This window comes from Engystomops pustulosus, chromosome 4 (genome assembly GCF_040894005.1).
Source record: "Engystomops pustulosus chromosome 4, aEngPut4.maternal, whole genome shotgun sequence".
NCBI classification, from domain to species: Eukaryota; Metazoa; Chordata; class Amphibia; order Anura; family Leptodactylidae; genus Engystomops; species Engystomops pustulosus.
In genome coordinates, this window is record NC_092414.1 from 106,658,758 (window position 1) to 106,678,927 (window position 20,170).

The following is a 20,170-nucleotide window of genomic DNA, read 5'->3' on the forward strand; positions in this document are numbered from 1 at the left end:
TATCAGGGTGCTTGTATCAACAGAGCTAAAGAGCTTCGCTAAAGGGATATCTTGTGCCATGTGTAGGGTGTGAGTCCACCCTCCTGCTGGCACTATCCAGGACACTCACTTACTCCACACCCTGTTACCTTTTTGTGCAAATGATAATGTTTAACTATGTGATTCAGCACGGGAAGTATTGAGTTACTATATCTTGTGTGAAAGTAAAGACTATAACAAAATGAGCTCTTTTCAAAGCAATTCATGATGACGCTGAAGTAAGCAGGGTGTTAACAGTATGTATGACTATAGTCTAATTCACATCCTGTCATTGTAGAATTGCAGTGCCTTTAAAAGGGTGAATACAATGCAGCAACTGTTAATGCAATATTGTCAAAGTACTGTAAATCACAGTTCTTTCACCTATTTGTGTTGCGTCAAATAACAAATCACTCTGAATCTGCTGTAAAGTAAATGTTAACATTTTTCTGCTGATCCCGTCTACTTGTGTGCATTATGACCCCCTTCTGAATCTGAACAGCCATTGAAGTTTCATTCCACCTACTACATGGTTTCATAATGGTTTACTACTTGTTAGGTTATATACTTCACATTTTGCGTTCTTCACTTTGCATCAGTTGTCGTCTAGCTTTTTATTTTGTGCTTATAAGAAAAACATTGGGGTAGGTCAATTTTGTTTGGTCAATGTTTATTTTTATCTGCACTGCTATAAACTTTTGTGGCTAATAGATTTTTATCTTTCTGAGTGCATTTATATACAGGCTGTCCCCTACTTAAGGACACCAGACTTACAGACGACCCATAGTTAATGACGGACCCCACTGCCCACTATGACCTCTGGTGACCTCTCTGGATGCTTTATTATAGTCCCAGACTGCAATGATCAGCTGTAAGGTGTCTGTAATGAAGCTTTATTGATAATCTTTGGTCCTATTACACCAAAAAATGTTGAAACTCCAGTTGTCACTGTGGCAAAAAAACATTTTTGTCTGGAGCTACCATTATAAAATATACAGTTCCGACTTACATACAAACAAACATGTGGAACCTATCATTCTATATATCAGTGTGGTCTTGACATTTTTGATAAAGCATTCTCATTGTTCATACTAGGTGTGAGTGGTATGTAAATGTTGGATTTCTTTAAATTGTGCATAATATTGAATTATGTAGAGAATATAGTTTATTAAACAATATTACATATTAAAACAAAATAGAGGAATCAGGCCAGCTTTAGGCAAATACATTTTAGTAACCAATAAAAAAATTCATATGCATTGTGTAATTTGCCCATATTTATACTACAATATTCACCCTGCTGTACCCCCTTAAAAAGTAGTGTTTACATTAAATGTATCACTTTGCCCTATGAGATTATATATTACTCTTCAATTGTATACTGCATAAATTATAGATTCTTGACTGAGCTCAGAGTATGTTCTCTGTATCCACCTACCATATGCAGAATTTCTTTGGGTGTAAAAATGTAGGTAGATACATATATAGTAATAAGGAAGGGCTAAAAACAAGTTCACAAAGGTGAGTTTAATAAGCCAGAGAAGTAAATTCCTCAGTAAGAATTCTTCCAAATATAGTCTTGGAGCCCTGAACATGCTTTGTGTCATCTTTTCCAGTTTGCAGTAGAGCTTAAGGCAAGTTTCCCCCATTCTCAGTGATTAAAGGATTATGGTTATTTTCATTACTTTTTATCCACATCTCAAAGTTAATCTAAAGTTAAGTGACACTAATTGAATGTGCAAAGTGCAAGCACGGAAGACACATGATATAGTATCAGAAAATAATTATTATTAGGCTCTTTCCCCACTTGCCACTTGACCTCCATTTATAACTTATTTTCTCACACTTTCTCAAATGGGTACTGTTTGAGAGGACTCCCAGTACTCAAAGTCCAGATACAATCCTGGAATATAAATGCAATTTTCCTAGTACAGCTGCTACTAACGCACAGATCCCCAGGACCAATATCTGTAATTTAAGTTCTGCAGCCACAAACAACACATTCAAAAAGGTATGATTAGTAGTTCTCTGAGGTTGCTATCTAACACTGTATGATGATTTGTACAATTACTCCTACTGATAGACTCCCTTTAAATGAGTGTTTGTCTGTGTTGTATGGCCAAATTATGTAGAAATTAGACTGTTCAACTTTTTGTTCACATCTGGTAGATTTTTTTTTAAATGTCCATTTGGTGTTTAGAGCATTCTGGGGTGTACCAAACTATGAACTTAAAGGGAATGTGTTAATCTAGTGGCAGGTTTCCATAGACTTTTTAATACTTATTCTCAACATACTTTTATAATTAACATTAGTGGTGCCACTTACTTTTAAAACTATACAAGTATACCTGGCTCCTTGCCAGCCAACTGGATCAAGTCATGGTGGCATCTGTGCTGCGAGTCCCTGTTATATCATAATTATCTGCTCTATGCTCTGCCAGCTTTGCTTCTCTCTCCATCATGCAGACATGAGCTAACCCCATCCTGCAAGCATTGTCAGCTCATGTCTCCATGAGGAAGGGGGGTTGAAGGAGCTTGAAGAGCAGAGAGGAGATAATGCTGATGATGACACGGAGACTGGGACACCCCTATGAAGTTTGCTGGTCGGGGGACAGGTATAGATGAGTGGAACCAGTATTAAAATGTTTGATCCCTTAATAATGAGTTAATTAATGAATTGATGAGTATTTGATGAAAAAAAATGATTTACTTGTTTGTACTAATGTCAACTGCTTAAACTGCTTTGCATGACATGTGCTTTGTTCTGTGTGCATCTTTTCACACCAATACCAAATAAAAATTGTAGTATATCATCAGGATATTAGGACTAGAAGTCCTTCTATTTACTGCAGTCCCTGTTAACAGGCTTACAGAAAGCTGCGCCACACTGGATATCTGGGCACGGGATATCATGTGTGCCATTTACCAACTCTTTTGCATTCTGCTGGTGAAGGGAGGTCTGTACTAGCCTGTTTTTATCAAGAGTGCCAGACCAAATGCTGACAGCGTGCAAACCAGACCACTGTCCATGCTTTGTAGGAACAGAAAATCTGAAATCCTGATTGGGATGTACAACAATGAACAGATTCTTTTTATATTGAAGGCAGTCTGGTTTCCATCAGCGTGTTTGTGATTGTGCTGGATGAAAAGCCCCTACATAAATTCATATCTTACTCTTTAGTATCTCAAAGGGCAAAAAGCTCCATAATTAGAAATAGGAATACTTATTTGTCTAGCAAATCACTAACACTGTAACAACACAATAGCATTTATTCTATTTATAAAAAGGTGTGAACTGAATAACGTAACCTGTACGTCTTGCTTAATAATATGTTTGTATCTTTTATAGGTTTGGTATCTGGATATAGACAGCAGCGAAAATTAATTGAAGATATAGATTGGTCCTATACAGGTAAGTGATACAAGCTGTTTATATCACAGTAGTAGTATGGTTTCATGTTACTATTAGAAATAGTAGTAATATCTTATTTCCCTGGTTTTAAGTGATTTCAGCGTTCAAATTCCCGGAACTCTGGGGATCTACAGGGTATTGGCATTCACAGGTCTCACAGTACTCCCAGTTTAATGCAACATTATATTGGTATTACTTATGAAAAATAATTTCCTTTGAAAATGCATCTTTTAAACAAAATCTACAGTATCTCCGAGCAGCGAATCTGTATAAAAATCCCCACACTCTGCAATACTGAAACAGAAAATGGCACCTTAGTGTCTGAATTTCCACTTTTTCTCCATTTCTCAACACATAAAAATGTGTATAAAAAGTGATCAAAATGTAATACAGTTCCCAAAATATTTGGAATGAAAACGTCAGCACCGAAGTATGAAAAATTTATTGGCATCAGAATAGGCATAAAAAACTTGTACTAAAGGATTTAACTTTTTAAAATCTATTAAAACTTATATACATTTGTCATCATCATCATCATATTGACCCAAAGAATTAAAAGGAGGTGTCACTTGGAGCGCACAGTGAAAAACATAAAAACAGAGCACACAAGAAAACTACATAAATAGCATTTTTTTGTCAATTCGCCACACTTGGATTTTTTTTCCCGAATCCCAATACTTGGCATGGAATATTAATAACTGACACTAGGAATTAAAATTTGTAAAGCAAGTCATACACTGAAAAAAAATAAAGATTTGTAAAGATGGGGAGTAAAAAATGGAAATTCAAAAATGAGAATGGCCTCATCCATTTTCAAAAATACACCTAGTGACAGGTTCCCAAAGAGACAAACTGACATCTTTCTTTTAGGGACTTTTCCCTCACATCCCGATATATATACTTTATCTTATATTACCTAGAATCAGAGGAGGCATGCCCTGCTTGGCATTTACACCTCCCCATGTCCTGTGTCCTGTCTCAGCATGTCATGTGACCAGGGTGATATCATATAAGCTTCTTTACCCAGTTACATTTGCAACATCTAGCCCATGATCCCAGTATCATGGCATGACCACAACATGCCACCATGGACTTCTTCTCCACCTCATCCTCCTTGGATGCATGCTGTGATTTCATGTGATCAGATACATTCATGGGGTAGACTGTACAAATGTAACAGGACCTTAGATTACATCACTCTGGTCACATGACATGAAGTTGCCGATGTAAGACAGCTCTTAACAGCTCCCTGAGAGATATATTCGTGAGTGTTAAGGAATTGAAATGCTCTTCCCAATTTTTTGCTAAATCGATGTCGGAGGGGTTGGGGCATGACTAATATTATTCTTGTATTTTTCTATTGAATCATGCCAACCTGATTAGACCCTGCACTTAGTGTTACAGTATATTGGTACTGTCAACAGTCAGGGTTGGATTAAGGGTGGTGGCGGCCTCTGGGCCCAAACTGACGGGTGCCCTCCCCACAATTTTATTTTTAATAACAAAATAATAAAACTTTGCTCACCTTCTCCTGCTCCCTCAATCCACAGCAACCTTGTCCTCTTCTCTACAGTCAGACTTCTGATACAGGCATTGCAGTGTGAGGCGTCACTGTGCTCCTCGGTCTACAGCAGAGCAGGAAACATATTGGGGCAGATTTATCAAGTGTCTAAAAGTCAGAATATTTCTAGTTGCCCATGGCAACCAATCACAGCCCCCCCTTTAAGATATTCATGAGCACTCGTAAAATCAAAGCTGAGCTGTGATTGGTTGCCATGGGAAACTAGAAATATTCTGACTTTCAGAGACTTGATAAATCTGCCCCATTGTTCCCTTGCTCTGCTATAGAAAACCTGGCGGTAGCTAATGGTCTTGTGTCTAAGCCAGCTGCTTTAGAAAAGCCAGGGAGCTGTAGCCACACATTTAGTGGCCAAATTGACCACACTTGGTGAAGAGCCCTTTAAGGGCAAAGTGGTGGAGCCCCCATGGAACACACCCGGGAGCCTACCCCATAATCCAATCCTGCAAACAGTGTTCCTTTAAAGATTAACCATCATTTTAAAAAAACTTTTGATATGTTGTAGGGCAGATCATTTTAAGCCCTTTTGCCATTGGATTAATTAAAGGGGTATTCACGTCTGGGCATTTACATTTAATTTAATTAATCTGCCATATGTAAACATTTCTTCAATTAGATGTTATTAAAAATTTTTTTACCTGGGTGAAGATAATTTCTCATAAATGTAGTCATTTGGTCAGAACGTTGTGCAAATCAACTTACAGTTCTTTATTGAACAGCAGGGAAATGGCCAGAACGGGTAACAGCAGAATTCGGTAGCTGGGGTGGTCATGGAGAGTGGCCTGCAGGAAAAGTGCACAGAGCTTAACAGTAGATGCAGGCTGGGATAGTTGAGGTGGAGCTTTAGAAGCTGCAGCTCTAGGTAAGAGTCTCCTGACTTGCCCCAAGTGTCCCGCATTAGACCCGAGGCACGATCAGTTCCTGGGATTAGAATCTGTGGCAACATTGAAGGTGTGTTGCACACACTGGCTCCTCACTGAGACCACGTGCTTCCATACAGATAGATAGATAGATATGAATAGATAGATATGAGATGGATATACAGGCAGTCCCTGGGTTACATACAAGATAGGGTCTTTAGGTTTGTTCTTAAGTTGAGTTTGTATGTAAGTCGGAACTGTATATTTTATCATTGTAATCCCAGCCAGAACTTTTTTGGTCTCTGTGACAATTGGATTTTAAAAATGTTGGGTTGTCATAAGAACCAGGATTAACACTAAAGCTTCATTACAGACACCTGTGATAACTGTTATGTCTGTTTATTGTAGCCTAAGACTAAAGTACAGAAAATTACCAATATCCAGAGGTCCGTTTGTAACTAGGGGTCGTATGTAAGTCGAGTGTTCTTAAGTAGGGGCCCGCCTGTATATGAGATAGATGTCCCGCCCCTCCATCTTGTTGATTGTAGTTTTTTTGAGAGCTGGGAACCCTGGTTGCTATGGGACAAAAAGGTACCGAGAGGCAAATTACTTTGAGGAATGATTCCCAGGGACACCTGGAGTTTTTTTTTTGCTCAGAATGACGGTTACACTGTAACTATGCAGCCGTGCGGGGAACATTAGGGTAAAGGAGATCCATAGCCCAGAAGAATATTTTAGAAGTATTTCATGTTAAAACACCTTCGACTATTTATATAACAATTTAAATTATAGGTATACTTCACTTTTCCCCCTGCATTTTACTTTAAAATTAATCTTGTACAGAGTCCAACCATTAGATTTAGTTGAGAGTACACAAACAAGAATCAGCATGACCTCGTCCAGTATTTATGCCAAGTCTCACAAGTCTTACAAACATAATATGCCTATGAAAATTGGTAAACATTACATGAAACATGATACAACACTTAAGGATAAAGACATGCGCCAAACATCAAAAGAAGGATATCCTCATTTAAACAGCTCATGGAAATCTGAGATACAATAAACTGACTGGTGAGGGGTAAAATGGGTCGTAATAATGATAATAATAATATTTATTTATAAAAGCGCCATCATATTCTGTATCGCTTTACAAATAATAACAATAATAATATATAGAATAGAAGATTATTCAAGCCCACTGTCCTGTGCTTTGTACCAGACCTCTTAGGCTAGCACTTGATATTTTGATATCCAGCCAGTATCAGATTGGTACTGGCTGGATACATGTGGAACATGTGGTCCGTGGCTCCCGGGAAATACTCGGAACGTTTACTAGGGTAGTAAGATATAAGTGACACTATTAGGGTCTAATACTTACCCTCGTAAATTTTCGTATAAGTGGCCAACCCCTTCAATGAAGAAAAGTTTTCAAAGGTTTAGTTTGCACTGTTTTTAGGAAATGTGCCCCATTATTTTATTACTTATCTATTTCATAAATGTGTAAGAAAAACAACAAAGTGCAGAATTGTGCATAGTCATCACACGTTTTGCCAGTAGATTTTTCAATGGGTTGCAATCACACAGCAGGATCAATAATGTGCACAGAGCTATTTATTTTTGAAGCCAGTGCTTCTCACACCTAGTGCATCCAATGAGGCACGACAAAATCTTGTTTTCTGTTTCACTTGATGAGTTGTTATATGTTCATGTTCGTGGATCCTTATTCTTGCCATTTTTTTCAGTTTTCATGGTACACCATACTTACAATTTACTTATTATTTATATTACAGAAAGCTTAAGCCAAACAAATTGGGTGAAAAAATATCCAGCATGCAATGGTGCCAAACAGTCTCCCATCAACATTGATGAGGACCTTACACAGCTCAACATAAATCTGAAGAAACTAACATTTCAAGGCTGGGAACAGACGTCAAATCATACATTAATTCGAAACACTGGAAAAACAGGTAGAATTATTTTTCTTTTTTTTTTTAAATTGGCTGCACCTGGAAGATTACAGTTATTATAATGAGGAATGTTCTGTGTTAAATTCATAAAGTATTTCTATGATCCTGCTTTATTTGCCTGCAGTCATGCAAACACCTATTTTCTAGCTTCTAACCTACAATTACATGAGGGCTCCATGATGTCAGCACGATTTGCCTATTATTACTAAGTGCTAAAAATTGCTGATTCTGCCTCTTTTAAGTGTATTTAGGCGTGTTCCAAAGAAGTCCTATTTGTATGAAAAATGTGTTTGCTTATGCAATGCAAAGGGAAATGAAAAATCTTCTTCAGTTCTTCTTTAGTTACTCTAGGCCAGTGGTTGCGAACCTATGGCACGGGTGCCAGAGGTGGCACTCAGAGCCATTTCTGTGGGCACTCAGGTCGTCGCCCCAGGACAGAGTTCACCAAACAGGACCAAATCCACCAAATCTTCCTGCAGTCCAAGGCAACTTAAAGGAAACCTACCACTTGTAGGTGTCAACGGCCATTCTAAGCTGAATGCGCCTGCTCTCGTCAGATCGCAGCAGCAATGCAGCTTAAGGCTTGACAAGTACCAGCATGGGAGACTGGCTGGGAATCCCAAGTTCCGTTGACCTACACCTGATAAATTAAGGTCTAGCAACTCACTTTTGAGTTCGCTCAGTTTTGGCTTGTGATTCTAAGTGGCTAGTGAACTTAAGTGAGTTTAAAAAAGCAGAGTTTGAAAAAGAGAAGTCCACAGAACTGTAAGTAACCTACATTTTATATCTCTTGATTTATATACTCATCACAGTTTTGTAACTAGGATATGGCTAGCAAGATTGGTGGTATGCTCCAGTGCACACTCTGCCGCATGTATACACTGCTGGAGCAGGAGTTCCAGGGTGAATACCGCTGTGACAGATGTGCCCATATTTTTCTACTAGAAGCTCGTGTTAGAGATCTGGAGGAAGATATTGCACGGCTGCGAGCAATTGACAATCTTGAGAGGAGTATGCTGCTCACTGAGCAAGCAATAAGCGGGGTAGAAGTGGAGGGTGGAGAGGAAAGCCAGCAGGGCCAGGTGGGTAGCTGGGTTACTATAAATAGAGGGAGTAGGAAGGGGTCAAAGAAAAGGAAGGCCAACTCTGACTCTGAACATCCAAGCAAAATTGCAAAATTGTGCAATGATGTCAGGACGTCAGTGTCAGAAATGGCAGCCCTAGCGGATCCTGCTCTCCCTCACAGCCGGGGGAGCAGACCAGTTAGTAGTAGGGTGGATGGGAGTGCAGGCAAGCCAAGGCAGCTAGTGGTTGTAGGGGACTCTATAATCAGGAAGACGGATAGAATAATTTGTCGCCAAGACCGCCTCAACCGAATGGTTTGCTGTCTCCCTGGTGCCAGGGTTCGGCATGTGGTGGAAAGGGTGGATAAATTACTGGGAGGGGCTGGGGATGACCCAGCTGTCGTGGTCCATGTTGGTACCAATGACAGAATAGATGGTAGGTGGAGGAGCCTGAAGAATAATTTTAAAGAACTAGGTTCAAAGCTTAAGGAAAGGACCTCCAAGGTAGTATTCTCCGGAATCCTACCTGTGCCATGCGCTACACAGAGCAGACAGCGGGAGCTCAGGGAGTTAAATGCATGGCTCAGATCCTGGTGTAGAGCAGAGGGATTTGGGTTCCTAGAGCATTGGGCTGACTTTTCACTGGGGTACAAGCTTTTTTCTGCAGATAACTTGCACGTAAGTGGAAGGGGGGCTGCTGTGCTGGGGGAGAGGATCCTAGCAGGGGTGGCGGAGTATTTAAACTAGGATCGGGGGAGGAGGAAAAGGAAGACACTGAAGGGGTAGACAGGTCAGAGAGGGGGCAGGTTATGTTGGTGGGTGGTGAGGTGGGCGGTGTATGTGGGACCAAGGCGGTGGATAAGGAGATCCACAAGTTGCAGAACAGTGGTGAGGATATATGTGCCAGTAAAATTACTTTAAATCGGATAAATAACTGTGGAAAATTAAATTGTATGTTCACAAATGCCAGAAGTATCACAGGCAAAATGGGCGAGCTTGAGGCTCTGATATTAGAGGAACAGTTAGATGTTGTTGGTGTAGTAGAGACATGGCTTGATGCATCGCATGATTGGGGTGTTAATATTCAAGGTTTTACACTCTTTCGGAAAGACAGGGCAAATAGGAGGGGAGGTGGTGTATGTCTGTATGTCAGAAGAGACTTAAAAGCGATTGTGAATGAGTCAGTGGTCTCAGAGTGTGAGGAGGCTGAAACTTTGTGGGTTGAAATTCAAAGCCAAGAGAGCTTTGAAAAAATTGTTTTGGGTGTAATTTATAGACCCCCTAACATCTCTGAGGAAATAGAGGGTCACCTATATAAACAGATGGAGCGGGCTGCACAGGAGGGGACCGTAGTGATAATGGGAGACTTTAACTTTCCAAATATAAATTGGGGTCAGGGCTCGTCTTCATCTATGAAGGGGAAACATTTTATGAACATTCTTCAGGACAATTTTATGGTGCAGCTGGTAGAAGATCCCACAAGAGGTGACGCATTGTTGGACCTTGTGATTTCTAACAATGAGGAGATTGTCCAAAATGTCAGTGTCAGGGAACCCCTTGGGAACAGCGATCATAATATAATTATTTTCCTCTTAAACGTTAAAAAGCAGAAACAGGTGGGAAAATCGAAAACTTTGAATTTTAAGAGGGCCAATTTCCAGAAATTCAGGGCTGCAATACAGGATATAGACTGGGATCAGATACTGTCACATGGTGATACTATTGTTAAATGGGAGAAATTAAAATCTATCCTGGGTTTTTATACTTCTAAATTTATTCCAATAGGTAACAAGTATAGACGGGCTAGATCACATCCCGCGTGGCTTACAGCTACAGTTAAAAGGGCAATTAATGAGAAAAAGAGGGCATTTAAAAAATATAAATCTGATGGGTCACCAGAGGCTTTCAATACTTACAAAAAACTTACCAAAGTCTGTAAAAAAGAAATCAAATCAGCCAAAATACAAAATGAAAGACAGGTGGCTAAAGATAGCAAAACAAATCCCAAGAATTTTTTTAAGTATATCAATGCAAAAAAAAATGGGTCAGAACAGGTTGGACCCCTTTATTCTGAAAATGGGGCATCGGTGACTGGAGACCAAGAGAAGGCGGAGTTACTTAATAGGTTTTTTAGCTCCGTTTATACAATAGAAGAGAGAACTTCTGACTTGGGTGGTGCCAGTGCGGTTCATGCACCCTGTAATATACTAGACTGGCTAAATGTAGACATTATCCAATCTAAGCTCAATAAAATCAATGTGTACAAAGCTCCTGGACCAGATGGGTTACACCCCAGAGTTCTTAAAGAACTCAGTTCTGTTATTGCTGTACAACTGTCTAAAATCTTCAGGGATTCCGTAATGTCTGGTGTGGTGCCAAGTGACTGGCGCAAGGCAAATGTGGTGCCAATATATAAAAAGGGCTCTAGAACTTCGCCAGGCAATTACAGACCTGTAAGCTTAACTTCCATTGTGGGGAAAGTATTGGAAGGGTTAGTAAAAGACTACATACTGGAGTATGTGACATCAAATAGAATAATAAGTGATAGCCAGCATGGGTTTACTAAGAATAGAAGTTGTCAAACTAACCTTATCTGCTTCTATGAAGAGGTGAGCAGATGCCTGGATGGAGGAGCAGCTGTGGATATTGTGTTCTTGGACTTTGCAAAGGCATTTGACACTGTTCCTCATAGACGCCTGATGGGTAAAATTAGGTCTATTGGTTTGGCAGAAATCATTTGCAATTGGATTGAAAACTGGCTGAAGGATCGTATCCAGAGAGTTGTGGTCAATGATTCCTACTCGGAATGGTCACCAGTTATGAGTGGTGTACCTCAGGGTTCTGTGCTTGGCCCACTACTATTTAATATATTTATTAATGATATAGAGGTAGGAATTAATAGCACTGTGTCTATTTTTGCAGATGACACCAAACTGTGTAGTGTAATACAGTCTATGGAGGATGTTCATAGGCTGCAGGGTGACTTGGACAAACTGAATGTTTGGTCATCCACTTGGCAAATGAGGTTTAATGTGGATAAATGTAAGGTTATGCACCTGGGGGCCAGTAATCCAAAGGCAAAATATGTCCTTGGGGGAGTAAATCTGGGAGAGTCCCTTGTTGAGAAGGACCTGGGGGTACTAGTAGATCATAAATTGAATAACAGCATGCAATGTCAATCAGCTGCCTCTAAAGCTAGTAGGATCTTGTCGTGTATCAAAAGTGGTATGGACTCTCGTGATAGGGATGTAATATTACCCCTGTACAAGGCACTGGTTCGGCCTCACCTGGAATATGCTGTTTAGTTCTGGGCACCGGTCCATAAAAAGGATGCCCTGGAGCTGGAGAGGGTTCAACGTAGAGCCACAAAAATGATAAGGGGTATGGAGGGTCTTAGTTATGAGGAAAGATTAAAACAACTAGATTTATTTAGTCTGGAAAAGAGACGACTACGAGGGGACATGATTAATTTATTTAAATATATGAATGGTCCATACAAAAAATATGGTGGTAAGTTGTTTCAGATTAGATCAAATCAAAAGACGAGGGGGCACTGTCTCCGTCTGGAGAAAACAAGGTTTAATCACCGGAGGCGACAGGGCTTTTTTACTATGAGAACTGTCACTCTGTGGAATAGCCTGCCTCAGGCGCTGGTCACAGCAGGGACAGCGGAGAGCTTTAAGAAGGGTCTAGATGCCTTTTTACACCTAAATAACATTGCTGGTTATGTTATATAGAATTGTTTCCCCTAAATCCCTTCCTCATCCAATCCCTTCCCTTCCTTGGTTGAACTTGATGGACAAGTGTCTTTTTTCAACCGTATAAACTATAAACTATGAAACTAGGTTTCCGATGGAAATACCGGGCACCAGCTCAGGGTGAGCTGGTGGCGGAGCTTATTTTAGTTAGTGTTTTAAACCGCGGTATCGCGGTTTAAAACACTTTTTAAACTTTATAGCCGGCGCAGGCAGGTACGCGCTCGGCGCTTACCGTGCACGCGGCTCTCATTCACTTCCTATGTAGCCGCGTGCACGGTAAGCGCCGAGCGCGTACCTGCCTGCGCCGGCTATAAAGTTTAAAAAGTGTTTTAAACCGCGATACCGCGGTTTAAAACACTAACTAAAATAAGCTCCGGCACCAGCTCACCCTGAGCTGGTGCCCGGTATTGCCATCGGAAACCTGCCACTACAAGTGGTAGGTTTCCTTTAAGAGAAGCTGCTCTCCATACTATTTAAAGCAACACTTCAATGGCTGTTTGGAACTGCAGTTAAAATTAGTAGGTGTGGACTGATCTGCATTATCTTAGGAGGTCCTCCAGCTGGACCCACTATTCTTCCTGTCCAGAGAGACCCTGGTGAGAAGCTACAACGATAGTCTGAATTTGCCCTCCTTCTTTCAACTGTATTGGTGGCTTCAGGGGGCCCGATACAATTGAAAGATGTGGAAGAACAGGTAGCAATAAGTTACTGCTAAAAATGGCATGGTGGCACTTCATGGTAAATAAGTGGATTTTGGTTGTAGTTTGGGCACTCGGTCTCTAAAAGGTTCGCCATCACTGCTCTAGGCACTCATAGGAATATTATTTATATGCAACCATTTGAAATTATTCATATACAAAGCACCATTAATTCCATGGGGCTGTGCATTCAATAAATGATTCACTTACATTAAATATAGACTAGAGATGAGCAGACCCAATGTTCAGGTTTGGTGTTTGGGTTAGGCCACCTGACCTGAACATATTGCCAGATTGCCGGACAAAAAGCCTTTCCAGCAAATGAACACCCCTAGCAACTAGACAATGGCGGTTGTTCGCCCACAAATCAAGTAATATGTACGGGTCAGGCAGCTAAATCCACACTTGAACGTAGAGTCCACTAATCTGTAATTAAGACGAGAAGCAAATGCAAGTACAAAATACAGAAGCTACAGAAACCTCTCACAAGGGGAAGGAAGGCGCAAAATCAATATGAGAAGATAGATGGAGACACAACGTGAATGAGTATAGTAGTGGCATTATTGTGTGTTGTAGGCAATCCTACACAGATGGGTTTTCAGGGTACATTCATAGGTTTGGAAAGTGGGAACAGTCTGACAAGTTTTGGTAGAGTATGGGTGGATTCACACAAACGTGTACACACTTGCCGTATGCTGGAGAGGAGGAGGGATGAGGTCTGTGGATGAGGAAACAATGCCACACGGCCATTCTTATGGCCGAAGAAATAGCATGCTGTATCTTTTTTTTTCTGGTGATGGTATGGTACCGTGAGCACACTCTGTGCTCACCATCCTGGGCCCGGGCGCCACAGTTGGCTATGAGGAAGTATATCCTGCAGCAAAATTGCAGTGGGATATACATCCCCACAACGGTCATGTGAATGCGGCCTATGAAAGATGCATGGGAGAAGTCCTGGAGACAGTTGTGAGAAGAGTGTATTGTAATAGAGTGAAGCAGAGGGTCTTGTGAGGAACAGGGATTACATGTGGCACAGTAATGGCTGATTAGTTCTGATATATATGGAAGGGAGAGGATGTGGGTGGCTTTGTAAGGCAAGGTTGATGATGAGGACATGGACTATCAATTTTATAGACTCCAGAATGGGTTGGATGTGAGAGATGTTCTTCAGGCTGGGTTCACATCACATTATTTGTATATGCTAAGCGTATACATCAGGAAAGCACCCATTGTATACGCTCAGCATACACATTGACAAAAAGTGGCAGATGGAAGCATAGTTGTTGCCTCTGTCTGGCCACTAAACATCCTGTAGACCCAAAAATACATCTTTTCATCCCGCAGCCTCCGCCTGAGCTACATATGCACTCAGCAGAGCCAATGGACGGCTATGGGGAGTGGATTCAGCGTATTGCATTTCGCAGCAGGTTGTAGTAAGGGCCTGAATATGAGGCTTGAAGGATAATGACTTCACGACAGCAGACTTTTGGGACCAGGGAGAGTGTGGAGCCATTAATTTCCTATTGGGTCTAGTAGAAGGGATATATTAGGTGGAGCTACGATTATGAGTCCTGTTTTGTCCATGTAGTTTTAGTAAACAGGAAAAGAAGGAGGAGAATATGGTTGATAGGCACTCTAGCAGAGAGGGGATGTAAATGCCAGAGATAAAGAACTGTGTCATACGCATAGGAGTGGTATTGAAAGCTATGGGACCTTCTGAGCTGTCTTAGACCGGAGGTGTAGATGGAGAAGAATAGGGGTCCTAGAACAGAGTGTTTGAGAGTGATAGACATTGAAACCCCAGTTGGAGAGCTATACATTGGTCCATATCTTCTAATAGTAAGGCTATATTCACACACACATAAGGGGGACATATATGCAGCCGACATATATATGCGGCACCTTACCGCTCCGTAGCTGGGAGATTTCATCAAAATACGGCGCTTTGCGCCATATATTACTATGGAGAGGAGCTCACCCCCTCCTCCTCTCCCCGGTGCCGATGTGTGCCCGCCGTAGTGTAGCACTCTGTGAATGTAGCCTAAGACAGTACAACATTAGGCAATCTAAAATTTTGCTGAATAATAAATATTTCACATCTGTAAACTATTCAGTCCATTTTATACCACCTGATGGTTGTGTTACTATAGGCCAGTAATTTAGTGTATTTAGGCAAATTTGAAAGTAACCATCATTAGGTTTTGACATTTAAACCCAATGACCGATTCCTTTAACTTCTTAATAACTGTCTATAGACCTACAGTATATACAGCATAAAATACTATGTATACACAACAGAAATGGGACTTCAAACTCCATATATAGGATATATTGTAAATTGTATAATGTGTTAACAGAATTGGCATCTGAACACATATGGTTTTTTTTACACAATACATGTCTGTATTTGACAATAAGCTGTTTGGATTTTTTGATTGATTCTATGTAACCTTGTAGTCTGGAGTTCTTCACAGTTTATTCAAAGGACATTGCAGAAATCGATGTGTAATTAACAGTAACACAGTACATGACCTTAAATCCTCTCTAGGGAATCTTGAGACTTTTTTTAACCAGCAAGGTGGACTCCTTGCATAAAATACACTATTAGGTCATCATAGGATGTCTGAACATTTAACACAACTTAGGCATTATAGTGTTTTGTATATAAGAATCCCCATGTTGTTTTTGGAGTCACGGCAGAGTTATTCTCTGACATTTATAATTGTGTAGCTTGTAGGTTTAGCATTGAATACAAAGGTATTGATGTGTGACACACTTTAAAGGTTTTCAGAGGATTTTGATGTCCCTATTATAAAGACACAATGTATGCTCTAACCCACTTGAATAAAGACTATTGGCAATTTTCTGGGTAGCTGAAAAACATCTGTTGGAAAAATCAACAATTCTTTCTATCCTATTGTTACATGCATCAGTGTTTTTCTTGCAAGACACCTAAAAGTAATAAGGATGTAAACAACTTAAGAAATACAAATAAAGAAAAGACATGGTTTTACTGTATATGTTGTTTTTGGGGTCCTTTTGTTTCCTGCTTAACATCTGTCACAAGGGTTTGATGCTCTGAGTTACCTTTGTACACAGCGTAGGATTAGCAGCTGCCCTACCTGTTCTGCAGCTGCAGACTATATGTGACTGTCAGTGACAGCTGGTGGCTGACATGGCTATTTAAGGCAAATGTTTTCTACAGGGTTTGTGTTGCAGCAGCTCTCTTTCTATTTTTTTTTTTTAATTTTTGTATTCCTCCTTTAAAGAGAAATACAAAAAATAATACACTCTAGTACAGTGGTGGCGAACTAGAGGTGGCACTCAGAGCCCTCTCTATGGGCACTCGTGCCATCACCCCACCGCAGACTCCGCCAGACAGGACCCCAGGCCTCTTGCAGTCCTAGGAAGCCCAGGACCCTAGAAGGAAGCTACAATGATAACCAAAGTTTTTTCTCCTTCTTTCTACTGTATTGATGTCCTCAGGTGCCTATACAATTTAAACATGTGACAGAGCAGGGAGTGATAAGTTACTGTTTAAATTGTCGCATTGGCACTTTGCGAAAAATATGTGGGTTTTGGAAGTAGTTTGGGCACTCGGCGTCTAAAAGGTTTGCCATCACTGCTCTGGTACATGCAGCTATAGTCGGTTACCCATTATACTGAAGATGCTATTGAAGTCTTGTTTATATGAGGCTAAGCTCATTGTACTGAAGTGAACATCATTCGGAAGTCCGAAGGGGTCAATGAGCAGATGCAAACTGGTCTAGGATTGAAAAGACAATACATGGTCTTCTAGGACAGCAAAAGATTTGGCACCTTTAATACCCATACTTTAGAAACCAGCAATAAATGCAGAATAAAAATGTGCAAGCTGACAGATAATCCTGCACTAGACATTGGGGCTGTAGGACACTGCTAAACTGTAGGGGTGAACCTGAACTTTCTGCTGCCTAAGGTGAGCTATAAAATGGCGCCTCCTCCACCCCATAGAGGAGATATATATTTGATTATTAGATTAGATAATTTTTTCAGTATGTTTAGTATGTGTGCTCTCAATTCACACACCATGCTGACTCCTGGTTTGTAGGAACACTATTTTTAAGTGTCAAGTTATGCTTTGGAGCAGGTGACTGCTGCAGATGGTGCTCTCTGAGGTAAGAGGCTCAACTTGCCTCATGGATGGTGCACCCCTGGCTATAACAAGTCAATACCATTGTCCAGGGGAGAAAAAAGGGAGAGGTTGCAAGAGGGAAGATTATAGACCATAAGACATTAGCCTTAGGCCTTATGCATACCTGCCAAGTGCAGAAATGGACTGCAAATGGGGTGAAGTTCTTTACCCCTCCCATCTCCAAAGGAAGTTGAAATGAATTAAATACGGGCAGGAATAGGACGATTGCAGTGTGGCCACCTATCTTGTCTGTAACCCGGGGATGCCTGTATATGCACTTTATTGTGGTTTGGTAGTTGTTGTCAGTATTTTGCATCTTATCATTGTAACTACTGTTAAAAAGATGGTGTTTGTAATATTGTATTAGAAATATCACTATAATAATACTTTTTAATATTTAAAAACATTTTATTGTTTGTAATAGTTTTTTATTTTTTGTTCTACAGTGGAAATTAATTTGACAGGAGAGTATTATGTTAGTGGAGGTGCCTTAGATACAGCTTACCGAGCCAGCCGAATAACGTTTCACTGGGGAAAATGCAATGCTACTTCAGATGGATCAGAACACAGTTTGGAAGGCCAGAAATTCCCTTTAGAGGTAACTTTTAATTTCATATTTCTTACAGCCGTGAAGGAAATTGTTGCTACATAGGATTTCTTCAATTTACTATTACGAAATGTGTCAGATTTTAGTATCTCTAGGCTGTATTCCACCACTGAACAAATTCAGGGCCATGAAAAACTGGTGACAGGGCCAACCATTACTTTGGTCCCCAGTGTTGACATCATGTATGATGTACAACTCTTTTAAATCATTTTAAATTTCCTTTTTTCTTGCTGAGTTTTATTTGTGTTCACCTGGCTTATTTAATTGGTTCATGTTTTATGTAATGTTAAAAAACTTGATCAAATAAAGAATTTCAGATATTTATATAAATCTTGGCATGTGTTCTCCTTTTTATGTAAAAGTATTTTTCACTCTTTGTGCTTTGACAATGCTTACCATAAGAGGGTAGCAGCACTCTTTTGAAGTGATTTTGAAGTGATTTTGCAATTCAATCAGCTGTGTACTACCAAAAGTATAAGTTAACTCACAAAAAACAAACCCTCAATCAGCAGCATTCACAGAAATTTTTTTAAAAAATCATGGCTTTCAGTACTTGATATAAAATGAAAGAAAAAACTGCATGCCCAAGGCAAAAAACGAGTTCCTTTGGGGTTAAGAACAGGATTCACTTACAAAATGTCAAATATGCTTTTGATGTTTTATTTTCTTAATTTTTGGGTGTCATTTTCGCTAAGTCAATCTTATATCATTTTTTCCTATTTAAAACATGCACATCTTACAAAATAGTGTGATTGGCTGATCTTATCAAATAGTAATGTATATAGTAGGTAGCTATACTATATCCTTTATACACTAACTTATTTTGTGCTTGTCCAGAAATATAGTTGTGCTTCCAGGCATTATTCATAACTCAGAAAATGTTTCACATAAATATTGAGCTGCATTATGATAAATCAGTAGTTAACATCTATGCAGCAAAATCAAGTGAAAGAAGTGTTTGCACCACCTTCTGTGGGAGATTGTAGGAGTCACTTTATAAGAGGTTACAATCAGTGCCTAAATTAAGGCCTATTGTTTGAGTAACAATGTTACAATTTAGAGCATAAGTTAGTATGTGGTTGGAATAACAGAAGTCAGGTAGCTTATGTCAGTACGTGTAAGGTATAAAGTAATAGAAAAAATACTGTTTACCCAACAGTCTAACCATTTCCATTTTGATTGTAGATGCAAATCCTTTGCTTTAATAATGACCAGTTCGAAACGTTGGACGATGCAATAAAAGAAAATGGAAAACTGAAAGCTTTATCAGTTTTATTTAAGGTAGGCAATTTACCTTCTTTAGCCGTTTGACTAGTAAAGTCAATTTTTATTAGATAAATATGCTAATAATGTTATATTTTTTTAATAAGAAATATATTTAAATCTTATTAAACAGCCCGAAAATATTCAAGGGATTTGCCCCCTAATAAAATGCCCCACAATAAAGATCATTTATAACCCCTTACTTTACAATTTTTGCTGTTTTAGTTCCTATAACTCAGTGATGGTCAGTGTTAGATTCCAGAGCTGACACTTCATGATTTCTCTGTGCTATGAGATTCTGTGTGCTGACAATGTGCCTAGATTATCAGGGTACAGAATTATCTACACTTTTATTTAGCTTCTGAACATTCTACTAGTATCTGACACTTAGAAAACACAATGGCAGTCTCACCTTTGCTAACTCAACTATAACATACACAGAGTCAGCTCTGCTTTATTGGCAGCAATAGTTAGCATAGTGCTATGGGAACCTGTCGTTAGATTTATTAGTGAAAATCTGTTGAATAGGTTCCCTTAAAGCTGTTAGTTCCAACTTTCTTTGTATGTACACCCACATACCAATTGCTGCTAAATACTCCTATGGTATGACTACTTTTGATAAATCTGCTCAATTTATTCTAATTGAAATATTAAAACTACTATGTCTCATAATATTTTAATATTTAATTTAGAATACAATTGTTATAAACTACAACACTTTTGTACAGAGTTATCATCTCTTTACAACATAAGTTTTGCATAAAATG

The 20,170-nt window shown here is 39.6% G+C and overlaps 1 protein-coding gene and 1 pseudogene across 8 annotated transcripts in view; both read left to right on the plus strand.

Annotated features, from left to right (window-relative positions):
- PTPRZ1 (protein tyrosine phosphatase receptor type Z1) overlaps positions 1 to 20,170 on the plus strand; it is a 147,679-nt gene that overhangs the window by 45,549 nt on the left and 81,960 nt on the right. For all 8 annotated transcript variants that reach the window (XM_072146987.1, XM_072146988.1, XM_072146990.1 and 5 more), the window contains exons 2-5: positions 3,368 to 3,430; positions 7,663 to 7,839; positions 17,980 to 18,131; positions 19,326 to 19,421. In XM_072146987.1, the coding sequence (XP_072003088.1) occupies positions 3,368 to 3,430; positions 7,663 to 7,839; positions 17,980 to 18,131; positions 19,326 to 19,421 (488 nt within the window). The remainder of the gene's footprint in view (positions 1 to 3,367; positions 3,431 to 7,662; positions 7,840 to 17,979; positions 18,132 to 19,325; positions 19,422 to 20,170) is intronic.
- Positions 8,356 to 8,474, plus strand: LOC140129082 (5S ribosomal RNA; annotated as a pseudogene).